The 20,007-nt window shown below is 40.3% G+C and overlaps 1 protein-coding gene across 1 annotated transcript; it reads left to right on the top strand.

Moving 5' to 3' along the window:
• The first annotated feature begins 1,398 nt into the window (after window positions 1–1,398).
• Window positions 1,399–10,342, top strand: fam210b (family with sequence similarity 210 member B). The gene is made up of 3 exons (XM_010732123.3): window positions 1,399–2,101; window positions 6,395–6,594; window positions 9,402–10,342. Exons 1-3 carry the CDS (start codon window positions 1,598–1,600, stop codon window positions 9,616–9,618), a joined length of 921 nt encoding a protein of 306 aa, XP_010730425.3. The 5' UTR covers window positions 1,399–1,597; the 3' UTR covers window positions 9,619–10,342.
• Window positions 10,343–20,007: the final 9,665 nt, after the last annotated feature.

Genomic DNA, 20,007 nt, shown 5'->3' with positions numbered 1-20,007 from the left:
TACATGAGAAACATAAAGGCAGTGGTGCAAAGTAACACACATTTACTCCGAAACTATAGCCGTACTACTCATTTTTTGAGGTACTTTTACAATTTCCATTTTATGCTTCTTTATTCTACAACTCCATCTCAAAGAAATATAGTAGTTTTTACTCCACAGATATAGTTACTAGCTACTTTAAAGATTTTACATTGAAAACAAATGATTATGTTACAAAATACTATTATTCTTATAGATTAAAGTACTCAATAACACATAAAGTTCTTTAAATTAGTTCCACCTCAATCCGCTTAAATATTGAAAAACTGTTGTAACGTGATAATGATGTGGGGATGGTTAGCATTTTTACTTATTTTTCAAGTACATTTTGGTTCCAATTTTTGGGACTTCTACTTAGGTAAAATTATATATATACACATCTTTTCATGTAGTAATGCTGCTTCTTCTAAAATGTCTCAACTTCCTCAACCAGAAGAGGAAATAAGACAAAAAATGTTTTGGCTTTACCTGTAAAAAATAGCAACATCATGCTGACAGTTAAAAATAACTTTTTCTTTGTCCTGCTTGACCGGACTTATCTCCCCATAACATACATTTACATCCAAAAACACAGACAGTAAGGGCCAACAATGAAAACTAGGACATTCTGTATTGTTCATCATAAGTATGTGCAGTTGCGGTGTTGTCTTCGTTGTACCTTCTGCATGCTCATACATGTACCTTTTTTCCTTTTTCTGAACTGTTTGCCTAGATTGTGTAATACGAAATCGTTTCCATTTAAAGGACCTGTGTGTAGGATTCATTGGTAGTGTAGTTGCGGATTGCAAAGAACTCCACTCCCTCTCCTGCATGAAGGAGAAACTACTGTATGGTGGCAGCCAAATAAGCTCAGGGCTGCTGTTGAAACATGGGCACTTCAACAACTGGTGGACAACTGTGACTAGTAGATATAAAAGGCTCATTCTAAGGAATCAACAGCATAAGAAATATTATTTTTTATACTAATGAAAACATAGTTATGCATATCATGTTCTATTTCTACCATGTTATGTAAATAGAGTTGTTCAAATCTAATGCACTGGACCTTTAATCTTCAGTTTCTTTTCATGTCTAAAAACTTTGACCTCTTTCCTTAGCACCAGGTCTTCACTGTAATAAAAATAACACAACTGGATATAAACCTGCCTGGTTAAAATAAGTTAATGAATTGCTGAAATTGCTTTGACCCCTCACAACATCTGTCAAGAATAGGGGTCTCTAGTTGTACTGTAAAATAATCCTGGCTCTAGAACCATGTTACATACACCCCAGGGACTGTTCATGATATAACTCAATTGTGAGAATGAACACGGTTACACCTTTAAATACCCCCTCCCTTCTCTCCAGTCTTTACTATCTGCGATTGCGCGTCAGCCCTCATTGGCTGTCGGTGATAATCGGTCAACAAGCGGTCCGGGGGAAGGCAGGAGGGTACAGGGCAGCATGTTTACAGACACTTACAGTCCTGATCAGTTGTTCTGAACGACTCAGCCGCTGTATTTATTTTCTTTTCTTTTTATATTTCTCCGGAGACACGGAGCTGGTTTCAGGGCGGACAATGTTTCTGTGTCGCACAGGGAGGTTGCCTGCAGCAGCGGCTCTGGATCAGGCTTTCAAGTCAACGGGCTCGTTTCTAGTGCAAGTTAAAGCAAACAGACTGAGGGACGTCACTTTGACATTACGTAAGGACTACATGTCTCAGGGACGCCGGTGTTTCTGTGTCTCCGTCCACGATTCAACTCGTGCGCACCTGAAGAAACAACAACCGGACCCGCAACCCGTCCAGAACTGGGACACCTCGTCTGGTTTTGTAATTTCGGACTGGGTACATCCATCCAAAAAGGCGCAAAGTGACGCCAGTAAATCTGATATCATCAGACAGCTGCTTCATGCAAACACATGCTACAGCAATAGAGGGGAGCTCCCGGTGGGTGATGTTTTGTTTACAGGTAACTGGAGGGTTTCCAGCCGACACTGCTCCACCAGGACCATGCACACCACTGCCACATCCACGAAGAAGCGCGACACCGGCGAAGAGCAGACGGCCGACAACAACAAAGGGGTAATTTAAACTATTCAGCTCGAGTGTTTGTCTGACCCCCCTCCAGCCCAGTTCACAAGAGCACACAGGTCCGAGTCTGTCTGTCAACTGGTGGGAGAGTCTTTGTGTCCCGGTGGTGCCAGGATTGAACTCAAACCCATAAAATATGCAGAAAGCTGCCTGCCCGCCTGCCCGCCTGCCCGGGCCTCATGCGTACAAGCACGCAGGCTTGTTATACAACACTGCGTGACGCGCTCAGTTGTGGGTAGTCTGCATGTGCAGGAGCCTCGCTGGAGTTCATGTATAATTAACGTGCATGAGTGTTATTTACAGGCATGATAGGAGTGAGAGGGAGCATATGCTGAGTCACTGTTCAAACTGCATGTTTTACTGCCTCCTTTTCATACAAACCCATGAGATCTTTTGTCCAAACACACCTGCTCTGATAGTGAGTCAACTACAGAGCAGTAAAAATTGTGGGTGAACTTGAACCTGCAGTGAGCACAACACTGTTATACTGGTGTGTCTTCTGTTATCTATGTTCTGTAAGGCTTCTGCTATCCATTGCAAGTCAATAGTCCCAAGTGTGTGTGTGTGTGTGTGTGTGTGTGTGTGTGTGTGTGTGTGTGTGTGTGTGTGTATAGTGATCTAAATACTAATCTCAGTACATGTGCTCAGAAGAACATGGCCCCCAGCAAACTGATGTTTGTAACCACAAAAAATGATCTATTTGGCACCCTTTTAAAAAGTGGAGCAGGCTAGTACCACCTGTTCAGTAACATAAATCAACTGAATGTCAACTACAAAGTAGTTTCACAACTGAAACACTATATATAGTTAAAAAAAACAACAACTGAGGAATGCATCCTGCCTACAGTTCACTGCAAATGCCGCCATAGGGCTGGGACGATGTGCTTGTTTCCCGATTCGATAAGATCATGATTCAGTATTCTAAATTATTACACATTATTCAGTCTTTCTGAGTTTTATCAATGTCTCTGCCTCGGTGAACCTTGCCCAGTTTTCCAACTTGCAAGTCCAACTTGAATGACTGTTTAAATGCACTTCTACATGTCAAAGGTTGTTTTTCAGAGTACAGTGGATTGCAGTATTAGACATAGTAGTGCTGTGAGCTAAATGCTAACCAGAAATGATCACATTCGGACGAGAGCGTGCAGCTGTTGGGTAACGTGCTGCCAGTCACGCTGTGCTTGGTTTTTGACTTCAACGAAGCAGGAAAAAACAACCTCCATAGTTAACATACTCGGATTGCAGTGCACTAAAGCACATTTCTGACAACATTTGAGGTCGAGAAATGGCAAATACAGTCACAGCTTACTAGGGTAAACTTTACATAAAGCTCAATACATTCTGACTTCTTTTTATTGCCTCCATTGGCTCCGATCCCTGCTGACCTTTAGTAAGAATGCAGGTTTAAGACACTTCCTCGTCGGCTTCACTTCACAGAGGCTGAAGCTCAGCACATTAACTATACTATGTCACTGGGCAGAACGAGGAGGAAGTTGATAGTTCTGAGTGGGTATTACTGACTTCTGATCTAAATACATTCTAGTATGCAGAGCACCAATTTAGCATACTTAAAAAAGATGAGGACTAGGACTTGTGCTTGTTCTGTTGCGGGATGCAGCCTGCAGCAGTAGATTAGTTTTGCTCAGCTTTTATCGTCTAACTTGACACAAGACAACAGTCATGTTTAGCCTCTCTTTTTTTGTTTTCAGCCTCTCATAATTCCCTTCCCATTTTGCCTCTGTACATGTTTGCATGCAAGTGTGCTTTTGTCTGTGTTTGCATGCTGCTGTGACTTGGTATATCTCCATGTGTCCTCATGCCTCTGAAAAGCTGTTATCAGGCACAGCAGTACCACTGTTCCCCTCCCATACACCCTCCCTGGCACAACTGCCTTTGGCCGTTCGCTCACATGACCCTCCTACACTGCTGCATGCCTTTTACTTTTAGCTTGGCCTGATTCTCCCCTGAAAAGCAAAGGCCTGCTCTCTCACCCACTCTGGCCTTTCTATTGTCTATTGTTGGCAGGCTAGTGAATACGTCACCAAGGCTATGGCTTCACCCAGGGGGTCTGGACCAAAATCTAGCAAGACAAATTGCAGTGAAGAGAAAAGATAACTTGTTTTCCTCCTATTCCCTTTAGTCTTCTTCTCCCCTTGATAAATTGTGTGACTCAGCCCTACAAGGGAAGGCAGCCTGAAGCAAGCAGAATGTAAGGGAAGCAAACAAAAGGCTTAGGCAGATATGAATGAAAGTCACTGTATGTTAGGCCAAATGTTGCACATGACAGTGAACATCACATGTCCAAATAGCTAATATGAACATGTGGAAGTTGTAAAACAAGTTACAAAACCTCAAAACAATGGAGCACATTTGCTTGGAGAACAATCGTACAATAAATATAAAGCTGTACATATTTTAGGTGTGAATCTTCACACATTTCAGTGCAGTGCTTTGCCCCTTTAGTCTTCCTTCGTCTGCTCATTTCTGCTAAATGATCATCATTATAGTATGCTCACATACAGCCTACATTATGTCCTCATCACTGTTGACCTTGGCTATAGTCTAACATAATAATAATAATAATGATAAACTGCCTGATAAAAAGAAGTCACTGTAGACACTATTCTTTGTACTTAAGTTGTCTCACCTTTGTGGGTACAATGTCAGTAAAAATAGAAATAGATTCATTCTACACAGGCTCAAGCTACATTCTGTCTCAAGGATAGATTGTTTCCTCATGGCAGAAAATACTTTTTAATAACTTGGAACAATGAACTACTGGACAGGATTCCCTTTTGTTTGCTTGCTGCCAAGGGGAAGTTGAATATGAGCAATAAAGCGCTCGTCTTTTGTCTTTGTCTTTCGCCAAATGGCTTTATAACACCACAAAGCTTTTTACAGTCAATCCAGTACTGAGCAAATTCCTGTTTGTCACATATAAAAAAAAAAACATTGCATTTCTAAAACGTGAAGAGTTTGGACAGTGTTAGTCTTCTTTTTATATAAAAAAACGACTCCCGACCTGTCACCTTGAGTCCTGGTCTGATTAAACACCATGCTGTCATACCTGTTGTACAGGTTTTGCTGCATTAAGCATGGCTACTGTAAAATGAAGCCCCTGAGGCAGAGCGTTGTGTGTATGTCTATTTACTGTTCTTAAACAAGCTGCAGGTCTTCACTGCCTGAGTCTGCACCATCAACGCACTGTGGTGTTGTTGTTGAGTATGTTGTAGTTCACTAAATTGTTTTACTGCCAGCACACACTGAAGTGACCTGCCTGCTTCCTGCTACATGTCGGACAACTGCATTATGTCTACTGTTTGTTCATCTTGGAGAGTGGTATGTATAGAGGTCACGGACATAGTAATGTGTGTGTTTGTGCACTCATGAGAGGCTCTTTGTGTGTGTGTGTGTGTGTGTGTGTGTGTGTTTTGTAAAGGAGAGTGATGTACTTTGTTGAGAGGTGAAAGGGCAAGAAATAAAGTGAATTACCTAAAACACACAGTAGCAGTCTATGTTTAATCAGCTGACTTGGCTACACAATAAGTAGAGATGGTAAAATCCAGGATTTCTTTGACCTCAACTTTCACCTAGATGACACAGTCACAGCACAGTGTGGGGTTTTTTTTGTATTATGATGATGCATGCATTTACTGTGTATATATGCAACCTAAAAATAAGACAGATGTTTTCTCAACTTGTACTCCAACATGCACGCTTTGTTTAGTGATTCTACAGAGGATCAGGAAATCCTGGACTAAAGATAAACATTGCTGCGATTATGGCATTTGTTTTGATAAATTGTGTAGTCAGACATTGTTCTAGCCCTCAGAGGGGCTTAGTAATATCTTTTTATGAAGGCAAATGGAAGTAACCTAGATATTTTTAAGGTTAAAAGGCCACAATATTCATATAAAGTATACAGTATATGAATACTTCAAGTGGATATTGAAATATTGTCTGTTTTAGCTTTTCTGCATGTTTAAATCCAAATGATTGTCAAAAATTGATGTCAGTGAACCAAAAGTGGAGCTTCCATCTTTGAGTTTTTTTTGTAGTTTGAGCAGTACCAGTTGAATATGAATGTGGAAAATGTCACCATTTTGTATGCGGAGAGGAAACTATCACCACAATTTTCATCCAGTCCTTCTTTGCCATTCATGTCTTTGTTTTTGTCAGACATGTTCTCCAGAGATTAATTTTCAATCCAGCCGTCCATCACATATTGTCCTGCTCACTTGCTTCTATTTTTCTCTTTTTTCTTTTCTTTTCTTTTGGGTCCAGGAGGAACAGCATTTAAAAGATGCCTCTATGACTTCCTCATCTACTGCAAATGCCCCAGGGGAGCCAGAGCCAGAGGGAGGAAAACTCAACAAGACCCAGCAACTAAAGAAAGTCTTCAAAGAGTATGGAGCAGTTGGAGTTTCCTTTCATATCTGCATCTCCCTCATGTCTCTGGGAATGTTCTACCTCCTTATATCTAGGTAACCAAACATCAGATTATTGCTTTTTCTACAGGTGCACACGTAGTTTCTATTTTTTCCAAAAAGATAATTTAAATTGATTAAATTGATTATTACATTTGCTGTACATGTGTATTTGTTATGATTGTATTACTATAAAAAAAATAGCGATTGACAACTTTACTAACAGTCAATCATCAAGCAGGTACAACAAAACAAGATATAGCAGCCAGCTAATATTACTTACTAGTCCAAGAGCAGGAAGGCCAGTTCACCGTCTGTCTTTCAGCCTTTTATTTCACAAAGTTCTCTCCACAGACTAAAAAACAGTCTTAGATTAACTCTTGTCAGGCAGCCTTTCGCTCAGTCACTCTCTTTTTTTCTTAACTTCCTCCAGTCTCCTCGTCCGTCTCTTTGCCTCTGTACCCAGAGGTCCAAAACACCTGTGGTACAAACACTAACGGTCTCCTGGTGCTCTGAGCTCAGTCTGGACGGCTCAGCTTACAAACTGAGCTAACATTAGCTAACAGCAACTATAGTTCACACTTTATTTCCATCAAGAAAAATTGTTGGTGGTGTGTAACTTAGTGCTGTAAAGAATTACAGTATGTACTTCTTGCAGGTGATTGTACCTGGAGCCAAGAGGTATGGAGTGCAGAAAAAGGCACATGGGCCGCAGCATGGGAATAGCAAAGACACCATTCAATAAAAAATAATAAAATCAGATATTTTTAAGTTGCATAATGTTGCTTTAATAAAAATCCACACGAAGCAGACATCATAGTAAAAACGTGTCCCAAACCACAGCAACAGTCTTTCCATAGTAGGGTGTGGCTGGTGTGCACTCCTCCCGCATGCTGCATGTCATGTTTTTCTAGCAGTTTGTAGGCGTGCATAAAAGTTAAAATGTTTTCAACCAAGCAAGGCACAGAGTTGGACTGCTCACTGATGTCACTTGACCTCGGCAGCCAATCAAAACAAGCAAGAAGCGGGCTTTACGCTTCACTCCCTTCCTGTTTTGGTAGAGGTGATAGGAATGGTGGGACAATCCCAAAATACAGACAGGACAGGACTGAAAGTGCTCGTCATCCAGGCTTAACCCACAGCAGAGATGGTGGTAATCGCCATACCGTGCCCCTTTTTTCCAGCATATTGTAAACCCAAACCTCAGCTTTTTATGAGCCCCTAAAACATGTTTACACTGTTAAAACATTTGTACCGTGACCTTGTTTGGTCCCATTGTCTTGTTTTGTGATGTATGTTTCTTGCTGAGAATTATTCCCAGGAAATCAAAGAGTAAAACTCTCAGTAGGAGAAGGACAGATTCCTCTACTGACCATAAAAGTCCACATTGATCTTATACGAGGCAACATATTCAAAGTATTTTGGGAAAATCACTGACTGGAATAAAAGCAGATGGAGGTTGAAGAAAAATAACTGGAATGCGTCAAACATCACTTACTGATATTATCCAGCAGTGTAAGAGCATTTTCTTTCAACCTAAAGATGGCACAGGAAATCACTGACCCATGGGCCGCTTTTACACTGCAGGAATGCAAAATGTCTGGCGCAAATTGGCAGCAAATGGGACCTGTTATGGGAGAGGAAACAAAGTATGGGCTCTTGAAAACGTCCACTCAGTCAGCTACATTATACTAACCCTGCTGTTGTTGAAATACTACTACTCGACTGAATCAGACAGACACTAAAATCATGTTGAGCGTGTGAATAAAACATGAGTTCATTTTCTCATTTTGCAACAACAGCACATGCAGAATTTAAAATCTTTGATACCACATTCAACTATGTGGTGCATTTTGAAACCTTCCATTGATGGTGACAGACAGTGAAAAGCTCAAGCAGCACAGCACAGCTTTAGTTTTGGAAAAGAGTATCAGTCCAGACATTTTTTAGGCCCTTGTCTGTGTGTCTGGCCACATGCCAGGGACTTGAATACCAGAGAGACTTGGCAGAGATTATCTGACAGCTTAGAGATTTCTTGTATAGCAGATAATGGCCCTTAAAGTGAAAGCTGACTCTGTAGCTAACAACCATTGAGCATTATCACTGTGTGTCCACAGAGGCCGGGCATGTGGCCTGCTAATGCGGTGCTGTATGCTGGGTAAACAGTTGTCAGGGTGCAGATGGATCTTTATATTTAGCTGAAGTTTGCAGAGTGTAACAGAGCTGGTAATGTGTATGAGAGGGATGCTGTATTGATTGAAGCAGATCTAAGCCTCATGTTAGCACATTCTTTACATATTTATGTCCCGGAACAGTTCTGATTAAAAAATGCCACGGCTCTTATAAAACCGTCTCATAAAGGCGGAGATGCATGAAGCTTGTTAAACGCTCTTTGGTTTGTGTGTTTTCATTCTTTCAGTGCTTCATATGCTAATCAGTTTGGTCAAAAGGCTGTAATATAAACTGCTACACAACAATATTTATTGAACACAGCTCCCCCTAGTGGATATAAACGTGACTTGCAAGTCTAACAACATAGGCAGAACCAAAGGAAGGAACAGAACAGGGGCAAAAGCTAAGTGGTAACAAGGAGAAGCTGTTCTAGCAGTGTTGGGCTTTTAGGATTTTATTTTCGGGCTCTGAAGCCCCTGACGTTTTTCTTTGAGATGTTGCATGAGTTTGTATGATCGCTGCATGTCCAAATGGTGTTTTTTCTCAAGATGTTGCATTATTATGTTTTTGATTATGTTTGTGATTATTATAACTAATATTCCTAATTAATAAGAAGAAAAATGTAAGAAGGCGACTTGTGAGTGATCGCCTATGTACTTCTAACCATTTTTCTGTGTCATTCATCTCCCCAGTGGGATCGATATGGCGGCCGTGCTTTGCAAAGTGGGCTTCAGTGAGGCGGTCGTTCGGTCTAAAATGGCAGCAGGGACGAGCACATTTGTCTTGGCCTACGCCATCCACAAGCTCTTCGCTCCAGCTCGCATCAGCATCACTCTGGTGTCGGTGCCTCTCATCGTGCGCTACTTCAGAAAGACTGGTCTCTTTAAACCACCCACACCTGCACCCTGATGACTCTGCTCTACTCCTCCACTGCCTCATTAGGCTACAAACACCCTGACTGTTAATGGAGATAATTATCCTTACTCACTTTCCTTCTTGTAGAAATGCCTCATCTTTTCTCAGTTGTCGTTGTCGTGAATTCAGGTGAAACGTTTCCTACATTAGATCCAGTTGTAGAAGAAATCAAAGTGTTCAATTGTGTTGCTGTAGGATTTAAAAAGTCCAAAGTGTAAAAATGTATTTGAAGTCATGCCTTAATATATATGCATTCCAAAAACCAGAAACAAAAGCTCAAATTTATTTACAATCAGAAGTATCATCAGGGATTTTAAGGTTTTCGTCCGAAGCTCTTTCAGTAGGCAGGTTTGTCTCTTAATGCTGTGAAGGTTCCCTGTGGGGACAAATAGAAAAAGCTGATCTCTCCACTGTTTGCTGTTAGCTGACTAGGCCATGTTCTGGTGTTATGTGAATCAGCAGAATAATTCAAGTTCTGTCTCCTCTCTCCCTCCTTACTTAGCTCAGACTCTCTCTCCCACTCTCCATTTTCTGCTGTTGTTTTTGCTTTCCCTATTCTTCTTCTCAGCATCTCTCCTGGCATCCATTTTCCTTCCCTTATATTGCTTTGCTGTTCCTCTCCTCTTTTTTTTCTCAGTCTTCTCTCTCTCTCTTGTTCTTTGCAAATGCCACTGCCCAAGCGGTAATTTAAAGCACATTAATCTCAGAGTGAAGCTGATTGTAGTGTAAGCTTTGGATGAAGAATGTTAGTTTGTGAGGATTTTTTTTTTTCTGATTGAATGGACCGTATTTAACTATTAAAAGGGATGTTCTCTTTTATATTTGGTGTGTTTTTGTTCTGAAATGTCATCATCCACATGCTGTAAGTCAGTTGTGTTCTATTTGTTCAGTTTAGTCACACGCAATGCAAATAGGGTCATAGATAATTATCACCTGATCCTGCAGTTGCCCTCAGTTTTATGCCTTCAGGTCATTGTTTTCTAACTGTACTTAACTGTGTTTCCAGCTGCAGCATGCAGCTGTTTTCTATAAATAGCTCTAAAACAGATTGTACACTACCTGCCCAGCACCAAAAGGCAGGCTAGCGGAGTTAGCGACTAGCCGTGAAACACTGTGGAGACTTAGAGATTTAGTAGCTAAAGCATCAAACGTTTCCATTTGAAGGTGGTGGAGACCAAAGTGGAGCTAAAAGGGGAGCGACCACAAAGAATAACACGTTGCTCTGAATATGTCATGGAAGGGGAATAAACAGATGTGTGTAGACAGTAACCCTACATTTGCATAACACTTATGAGATTTCTAACTGTTGTTTCTGCTCATGGGAGAAGTTTGCGTCCTGTATGAAACCGAAACACAACATTGACGTGATATTTCAACCCAAACCACGTTTTTCTTGTTAAACCTAACCAAGAGTGTTGGTGCCTAACCAAACTGCAACTGACAGTAATGTACATCTCAGGAGAGTTTTGTGAATCTAGGCTTGCCATCTAGCAGAACTGAAATAAACAGCGGTTTGCTAAAATGTTGTCATCCATATCAAAAGGTGAGCCTCTTGGGGGCAGTGAAAACAAGTTGTTCGGTTATTTTGGGATTAAATAAAAGCTAAATTAATTTGGAAGTGTTAGAAGAGTTCACATTTGTTTATTTGAAGGTCTTTTCACAACCAGATTTTATTTTTTTGTATACTGCAGTGTACTTTTTGGTTTAACTTTAACTTTTTTTTGTTTAGGAGAAAGTACATTTCAAATAGCTTTGCAGTTTTCCAATTTTGTGTAGGAACTCCCAGCAGATACAGAAAAAAGAATTTTGTGGCTAAATATTGTAATTATATCATTGCACTACTTTTTAACCTAATATATGAAAAGGTGTATGTGAAATCAGGGGGAAAAAACTATTTCAAATGCCACCTTTGACTGTACTTCTCCTTTGTTACCACACTGGGGAGCTCCTGAACTATAAATACAGTGCGGTTAGTTCTCCATTTCTCTGATACATCTGTACAATTCTCATCTCTCATAAGATTGAACGTCTTTGTTCTCTTAATGTCTTTGAGATAGATACAAGCATCACATCGCAAGAAGGAGCATTAATCCTCATGCTCGTCAAACTTCTTAAGTGTTGTTCGATGTAAGATTGGTGTCTACAAAAGAAAAAGAAAAAGCGTAGACAGTTTGTGAAATGACTGAAAACATACATTTTTTTAGTCACAGATGTATGATAACATCATACTTCAACTTGAAACACAAGCCTGGAAAGCACGGCATGATTAAAGCTTGAATAAAGCGCTGCCATGATGGTGGACCATATGTTTCCTAAAGGAGTTAGGCCATCATGCACTGACCAGTTTTAGTCATAAGAATTCATTATTTCTGGCTGTATTTTATAACAGCAGGCATGGTGCCATCTCTCTCCTCTCTCTTTCCTCCTGTTCTCCCTCTGTTTTTTCCTTGAAGGTTTCATGGGTCAGCCAGCACAGCAAGCAAACCTCAGCTGGTGTGTCGTCCCTGAAGATCTGCAGTGCGTTGAATGGTAGCTGCCTTGAACAAGACCTTATCTCCTTCCTTTCTGTGTGCATGTGTGTGTGTGTGTGTGTGTGTGTTTCTTGGCCCAGTAAATAATTCAGTCAGGAGAGTTGTATAAGGGGAACTAAGAGTGCATGGTGGTCTGTGCCAGATATCAAGACTGGTTTTTCAGGAATAGGAGTTTTGGCAGCACTGTGACACAAACTGATACAAACCGATGTCACACACACACACACACAGACACACACAGGAAGAAGGCAAAGCCTGGGCCTCATTAGCCATGATGAGGACAGGGAGCTGCCATCGCCTCTCCATCCCCTGCATGTCCCCCATGGCTAGGAACAAATTGGTGACAGCGCTCCCAGCCACTCTGTCGGGCTACCTGCGATGCACTGGGCTCTGTCAGGCTCCTCTCCTCCCATACTTCTGTGCATTTGCGTATCAATGTTTGTGTGGAGAGAAAGCTAGCATACACACACAAGAAAAAGAAGAGAGGGTAGATCAGCTCCCTGGTAATACTCCCCGTCACCTTTTACTCTGCCCAGAACTGAGATGTGATACAAGTGCAACACTTCATCTGGTTGGCCTTGAGTTTGATGAGGGGGGCCCCTCCCTCAGCGTGAGGAGTTCAAGGGGGTTTAAATTCCTGCCTCAGCTCCTGACTTGTGCCCGCTGCACCTTTTTATTAAAGTCAGATACACAGTCAGCGTCACCACTGTCAGAGCAGCACACATAGTGAATCCATTATGGCTGTATATTCAGACCCGAGTTGGAAGGCATGTGTGTGTATAGTAGTTGCAAAGTGCTGATGCATGCAGTGATATATAAACATATGGCAACAGCACATATCCTCTTTTTCACACACACACACACACACACACCTTATACTCACACTCAAGCTCACTTCCTGACAAGCTGTGTTTTTTTTCCCCTTGCACCTTCTTTTATTTAATTTCTTCATTATTTTTTCTTGCTATTTCCTCTCCATCATTTTCTGCACCTGCTCATTATCTCTCCTTATTACCTTTCCCCCAGTGTCTCCCCATCTCCTGACCCACTCAGTAAACTTGTTAGCCCTTCAGAGTGTCAGTGTCTAGACGGAGAGGCACCTATTCTGTCAACCTCGCAGGTTCAAAGACACTGTGAATTTCTTTAAAGGATGGGCTGGCATGAAGTTTCAAGGAGCACGCAATCATACACACAGTGTACACAAAGACACTTATTCTCTCGATCTTCCCTGCTCACTATCCTCAACCTTTTCTTTCTCTCTTTCCCCCTTTTTTTCCGCTTTAACCCTCTTTTCCTCATATTTTTTTTGGCCACTCCTCTCCTCCCCCTACTCCCTCTCTCGCCCGAGCATCTTTCTCTTTCGCTCTCTCTTCCTCTCTCTCCTCTCCTGTCTCCGAGTTAAGTTTAGCAGATGCACCTGATGGCAGCATCATCCTGGAGCACCTGTCAGCTGTCTGCCTTCATCACGGCTCCTCTGCTGCCACAGGGGCCACGGGGAAGTAAACCTGGAGACAGTCACTACTATCAACAGCTGCATCTTATTATTTTAAACACCGGTGCCAGTCAATTTCCACCAGAGATGCGTGCATTTATTTATTTTATTTTTTTCCTCCCCCCCAACCCCCCACCCCGTGCGTGTCGCCTCCCCCTCCTCCTCATTCTCATTGCTCCTCAGGATTCAGAAGCTCAGCTGTTAAAAGCGAGCAATTATAATCGAGCAGAGAGGGAGGCGAGGTTTGAGATGGAGAGGCAGAGAGTTTATCTAGAAAAAGAAGAAGAAGAAGAAGAAGAAGAAGAAGGGGGGGAAGACGAGGCAGCAGCCATAAGTTGTCAAAGTGTTTTTTGGCAATTGTGAATTATGTTTTTGTCTGTTACTGTAACTTAGCTGAATATCTGTCACCTGTCTCTGAGGCAACTGGGTCATTCACTTTCACTTTGTTAATGCAATACTTCAGAATACAGTGTACTGCATACCTCATGATGATACGTTGTCTTCAGTCGATTCACAATTACATTCTAGTACATAGACACACTGTGCATAAACATATTGATTTGGCTGAAGGGCTGATGGGATTTGTTTCCACAAAAGATTTCATAGTGACAATTTACTTACAATAAACATGTACACAAACAGCATTAGATACCACAATGAAAGCCATATTAAATACAAACAACTCCACATCTGCTGATTTCAAATGGTTATGTTTCCACCCAGGATTAGCAGAATGCAATTGTGATGTTCTAACAACCTGTATAATTACTAGTCCAAGTGCTAGTTCATCTATCATATATATGATTTGCTTATCTATCAATGTTTCTCATCCAGGGAAGAGCTCTCATAGATGCTCCTACAAATACTGTACATAGTGCATGACATTGGCATTTAGCAATGCGTGTGCTGAGCCAGGAAATAATTTTCCCCCAATCCGTTTTACTAAAATCTATTGTTAACCACGAGGATGCTTTTGATAAGCAGAAACTATGATGGATTGTTAGTGGAATGCATTGAGCTTTTACCATCTCCTTTCCACTTAAATTATCTTTAGAAAGCATGAATGCAAAAAGACCCCCAGTTAAAAGCAAGGACTATTTTAAGGAGATGTTTCTTTGTCCATAAAATAATTAGTGTAGTTAATAGTTTGTTACCATCATACTTTAAAGAAATGTTTACAACAACATGAACAGACATTTCAATACCAGATTCACTTAATTATCTAAACCACTTATCTAGATGTTAAAGCCAGTGTCTATATTCACTATGTGTATATATGCGCTGCAATATAAAACTGCATCTGCACACAGCTACTGCTGTATGTCAGGTTAGATCTCAGCAATGATGTTGAAATCAAATGTTATTTTAACAGAGATAAACAATGGCCAAGAGTATGAAAATATAATAATATAATTAGATTATATTCTTCTATATATCTTTTATTTTCAATCATTATTCTATAATATCATCATATTATCTTCCTCTTTGACAGATAGACAACAGCGATGTTGGCAACAGGTTGCTGCATCAGGCAGATCTCTAAAACGATATCCACGTATGAATTCAGAATCTGTAGGAAAGGATCCAAGATTTTAGATTTCTGATTTCCATTTGTAGTCCGAGTAGTCTGTAGTAGTAGTAGTAGGTAAACAGGCCCCTAAAAACCTCAACCAAGAGACTTCTCATGTTTTTAATTTATTTTTCCAGTTTAGACCAATATGCTAATTCTACATTAGCCATTATTTTATTTTCATTCTAATTCATTTACATTACTGTCTCTAACACACACACACTCATATGAACAGTGCTGCTGTTCACACTATGCGCTGCACGTGCAGGTCGGCTGCTGCGACCTCTAATTGTTACTCTAGAAAGTGTCCCAAAATCCTCCTCCAACAGCCCCCCGAACAGAGAGTCTTCTTCTGTAAAGTATGCACGGCTCACCCACCTAAATGTGTGGCTGGCATTGGACAGCCAAAAGATTTGAGGAAGCAAACGGGTGAGTATTCAGCTCACCGTCACCAAACAAGCAAGCAAGCATTATTCATTAACTATGTTGTTGATTTAAAAGACTTTTAAATGTCTTGCACGTTAGCAAACAGTGTCAGCAAATTGGCGGCAAATGTTACTAACGCTCATGTTACAGCCTACATGCTTCTGACTGGTGGCTGAATAGAACGATCAGTGCCATTGTAACATTACAAAGCTCAATGCACCAAGTGAAATGAGCTTTTAAGTCCAAATTTAGTGTTTTGTTTTTAGTCTAACCAATGTTGCAGTGCTGGAAAGTCGACTCTATAATTTTATTGAATTAATGCTCAAAACAGATGATTGAATGTTCACACTCTTTGAAACATCAATAGTATGCTTTATATTTATATAATTTATGTTTGCACAAGGTGGTGCATTAAATCTGGGCTCATCTCACATTAAAAACAGCAACTTTATGCTATTTTTCAAAGTAAATGTAAATTGCAAATGCCTCAATTTAAATAGTAAAAACAGCTATAATATCAAATTAAACTTTTATGAAAGATCAGAAACAATATTTCAGAATAACAGTTATCAGTCCTCATCAGTATGTTTGCACTGTGGTGGAGGAGTGAACCAAAACTACAGCAAGTGCAGAAACAGCGGCGTAAACCACTGAGATGCCATTACCGATCGAAGTCTGTTTGCCTGTACACACTTCATAATGAATGCATCTCATAAATCCTCCCTTAAACGATTCCTCCTTAAATGATTCCCAAAGCTCAGACTGTCTGCTCAGTGGAGGGCGCTCATGGATCAAACCATTAACAGGAAACCAGGCCAGGGTGACGAGTGGAGGGCAACAAGCTCAGGCCCCAGATCATCACCCCGCCCCAATCCACCACCCTCTACAAACCTAATGGAAAGCGAACAGACAGACAATTTCTTTCAATTAGCCCGAACTGGCCAACCCAATAAATTTTAGTTTGTTCCTCAAGACGTAAGAGCCCTGTTGCATGTCCTGCTGAAAATGAAGACTAATGGGGTATTGTGGAGCTGCTGAGTGCTTGATTTTGTGCCACTATACCACTCGCCCTGCTCTCCCCCACCCTCCACCCTCCAGCCTTCCCTCCTTCCTTGAGCTAACTGGAATCAGTGCTGACCAGGCACAACACAAATGTTTAATACATTTATTCACGACTTGGATTCATTTTCTGTTTTAAGCATTATTCCTTAGTAGTTAGGCGGGGCTATTCATCACGGCTTGACAACAGCGATGAACGTAACCATTGTTCACCCTTGGTGTCAGCTGAAGTGATGGCCTGCAGAGTCAGACTCACCCACTCAGCTGCCTACTGAATTACTTAAAGTTTTTCTTTTTTTAAAAATATACAGCATGTTTTATGGGAATTTAGAGCTATAATTAAAACTGAATTTTTGTTGCGGCTGTTTAAAATGGGCTGCTGAGTAGTTCAATATCTTTAAGACAATTTTTCTGTGTCATTGCCAAAGGGCTGTTGACATTATCAGTGATGGAACAAGTATTCAGATCCTTAACTTAAGTAGCAATAACACACTGTAAAAACACAAGCACCAGTAAAATGTCCTGCATTAATTAAAAAAAAAATAAAATAAAAAAAAAGTCTACAGAAGTCTTCCCAAACTTTTCCATGCCAAGGCCCCCAAATAGCATTAGCTAATGGCTGGGCCCTTATTGATGCAATAATAATTACATTTGTATCTAATCATGTTACCATGACAACACAGTTTAGAAAGACAGGTGTGGTTTTTTTCTCAGCAATAAAACTTTACTATAACTGCAATATTTTGGTTATTAACCATTTTTACGTGTTTATATACTGCTTAGAAATGCCAAATAAAGACTTAGAGCAATAGTACTTTTTCAGCAGCACTTTATTTAAAGTAACGTTTTACAGTTTTAACTTCAGTTGTGTAGTTTATTATATATTTTGTTAAATTATAATGACAACAGCAACAAGTAACTGTAGCTGTCAAATAAATGTAAAGGAGTAAAAAGTAACATTTAGCTCTGTAATGTAGTGAAGTAAAAGCATAGTAAATACCATAAAATCTTAACAAGTAGAAGTACCTTGAGCATGCACTTGTACTTTTCCACCGCTGGACTTAAATGGACAGTTTTAGTTGTGGTGAGATGAGATAACCATTCAAAAAAAGTACTGATCACTACTTTTCCTTTAGAATAAAAATGGGTATAACAGCAATGCCAATAACAACAATAAAGATGAATAATCTGAGATATATTATTTGCCATCAAACGCTGATGTATGGGTGACCCTCAGGCCACTGTGGTTGATGAGGGGAGAAACAAAGTTGCTTTGTCATAGAGAGAAATATTAACTACAAGTGAACAGGGGGCAAGGAGACATTGATTTTACAATTCAAGACTCAATCAAAGAGAATTATGGATGGCAATACTACAGTGATTCGCCTGCGCTGCTCATTAAGCTTAACATCCACTGTGTATGTCTCCCCTCTGGCAATGTAGGAATAAGATTTACCGGTGCAGGTTAAACACAGTTCAATACTTTAGAGAGGTGAAATCACATGATGGCTAAGGAAGGTTTGTGAGTTTGTAGTAGTCGTAGACAACGCAGGTATAGAAAGGAGGAGAGGAAGCGGGATAGACAGAAAAAGAAAGAGAAGGAGAAAGGAGGATGAACACAAATAGAGAGACAGAGGCAAAAAAGAGAAATGCCACTATTACAGCCTCAACAGATAAACTATGCATCAAAGTGTAGCGTTTATTGAAACAAAATTTTATGTGTGCTTTGAGGGCATGAAAATGAGAACTCTATGTTCGAACACATCAATACAACGCTGCAGCAGCCAATGTTTTTTTTTTCGTCTTCTTTTCCCCAAGATTCCCAATCAGATCTTGTGGCTCCCTGCAGGCTTTTATGCCAGCCACAAATGGTGTGAGTGCCAGACTGACAAACACGCAATCACTCAGAGTGGAGAGAGAGGGAGAAAAAAAAAACACCCTCCTATCACAAAGGCCCTTTTAATAAGCCCATGAAAAAGAGCAAGTAATCCTTTGTAATGATTTCATTAAATGCCCTCATCACACCTGGAGATAATTCCATTATGATTGTGGCAATAAAATGAGGTTTTCATCAAGATCCGCAGACAGAAGGAGGAAAAGCTATTATTCCTCTCGTATTTATATATGACGTTGCCTCTAATATTATGATATTAGGCTATTTGGCAGAATTTATGACACTAAAGTCAATCCATAATGCTTGTGGAGAGTTTCCCCCACTGACAATACCAGACATTTTGAACATGCTGCATCTGTGGGGGGAGAATAATTTAGTGTTGGTGTTAGAACTGACAGATGATGAAAGAAATTATGGTGTTAGTTGGTTGAAAACATTAAGATCCACCACCTTTTACACGTTTTTGTCTTAAAACACCAAAAGCAGGTGATTAAAAAAACGCAGCGCCTGTAAAACTAAAAGGTGTAAAATTTTTCCCTCAGAAAAGTGTGAATTCACCTTCTTTTCACTACATGTGTTTTTATTCTGATGGACTTGTATTGAAGCTCACATTGGTCTTCAACTCTCTGATCGTGCATTACAAAGCAGTAAGAAATACTGTAGGTTTTTTTTTGAGGAAAACAGCTGTCATAGCTCACACACACAAGACCTATTTGAACTGCTAAAAAAAATAAAGATGTGGGCAGCAATTCACAGGCCAAAATCAGGCCAATTATGTGCAGGTAGTATATAGTAGGTTTATTAATATTTGTTGAACATAGATGTAAGATCAGAGAAAAAAAACCTCTGTAGTTGGGCAATAAATCTTTGTGGGTTTACCCCAATATTAAGATATTGGTTAGGGCAGCTTAAAATAAGGTGGCATTTAAAATTATAAGAACAAAAGTCACACTAATGTTAATAAAAGTTGGATATTGTGATGAGAAAACATCCAAGTTTTCCAGTTGTATTTTTGCCCCAGTCTGGATAAAAACAAACCTACAGAAAATTCAGGTCGAACCTACAAAACATTATGAGAAAAAGAGAAATGGGAGAGAGAGAGTTTCATTACAAAGTGTACTGAAACATAACTTCAGCACTGCCACAATTCTGTCAGCTGGCAGTGTGGAGGTACAGTATAGGGCTCTCCACAGAACTTATATTATTGTTACAAAAAATTCCAGTACGGCAAAGAAAATGTGACAAAGGAGAAATGGCGAGGATACTGTGTGCTGTCTGGAGGAATTGGAAGCTATGTGTTTTTGGCATTCATGTCACAGCCCTTTTGAAAAATGCATCAAAGCAATTGCAGAACTCGTGGGACTGGGTTTGGGCACACAAAGTCGTGACCATCATCCAAACCTCAGTGGTG

The sequence above is a fragment of the Larimichthys crocea genome, chromosome VI, assembly GCF_000972845.2.
Source record: "Larimichthys crocea isolate SSNF chromosome VI, L_crocea_2.0, whole genome shotgun sequence".
Taxonomy (NCBI): domain Eukaryota; kingdom Metazoa; phylum Chordata; class Actinopteri; family Sciaenidae; genus Larimichthys; species Larimichthys crocea.
Note: the sequence above shows the minus strand (reverse complement) of the source record. Positions and strands in the feature narration are given on the sequence as shown.

What these genes read in the sequence shown, in the direction of transcription:
- fam210b (XM_010732123.3), top strand. Translation starts at nt 1,598, where the DNA reads ATGTTTCTGTGTCGCACAGGGAGGTTGCCTGCAGCAGCGGCTCTGGAT. An exon ending in CGGCCGACAACAACAAAGGG is followed by an intron (nt 2,102 to 6,394) that starts GTAATTTAAACT and finishes TTTTGGGTCCAG; the next exon opens with GAGGAACAGCATTTAAAAGA. An exon ending in TTCTACCTCCTTATATCTAG is followed by an intron (nt 6,595 to 9,401) that starts GTAACCAAACAT and finishes TCATCTCCCCAG; the next exon opens with TGGGATCGATATGGCGGCCG.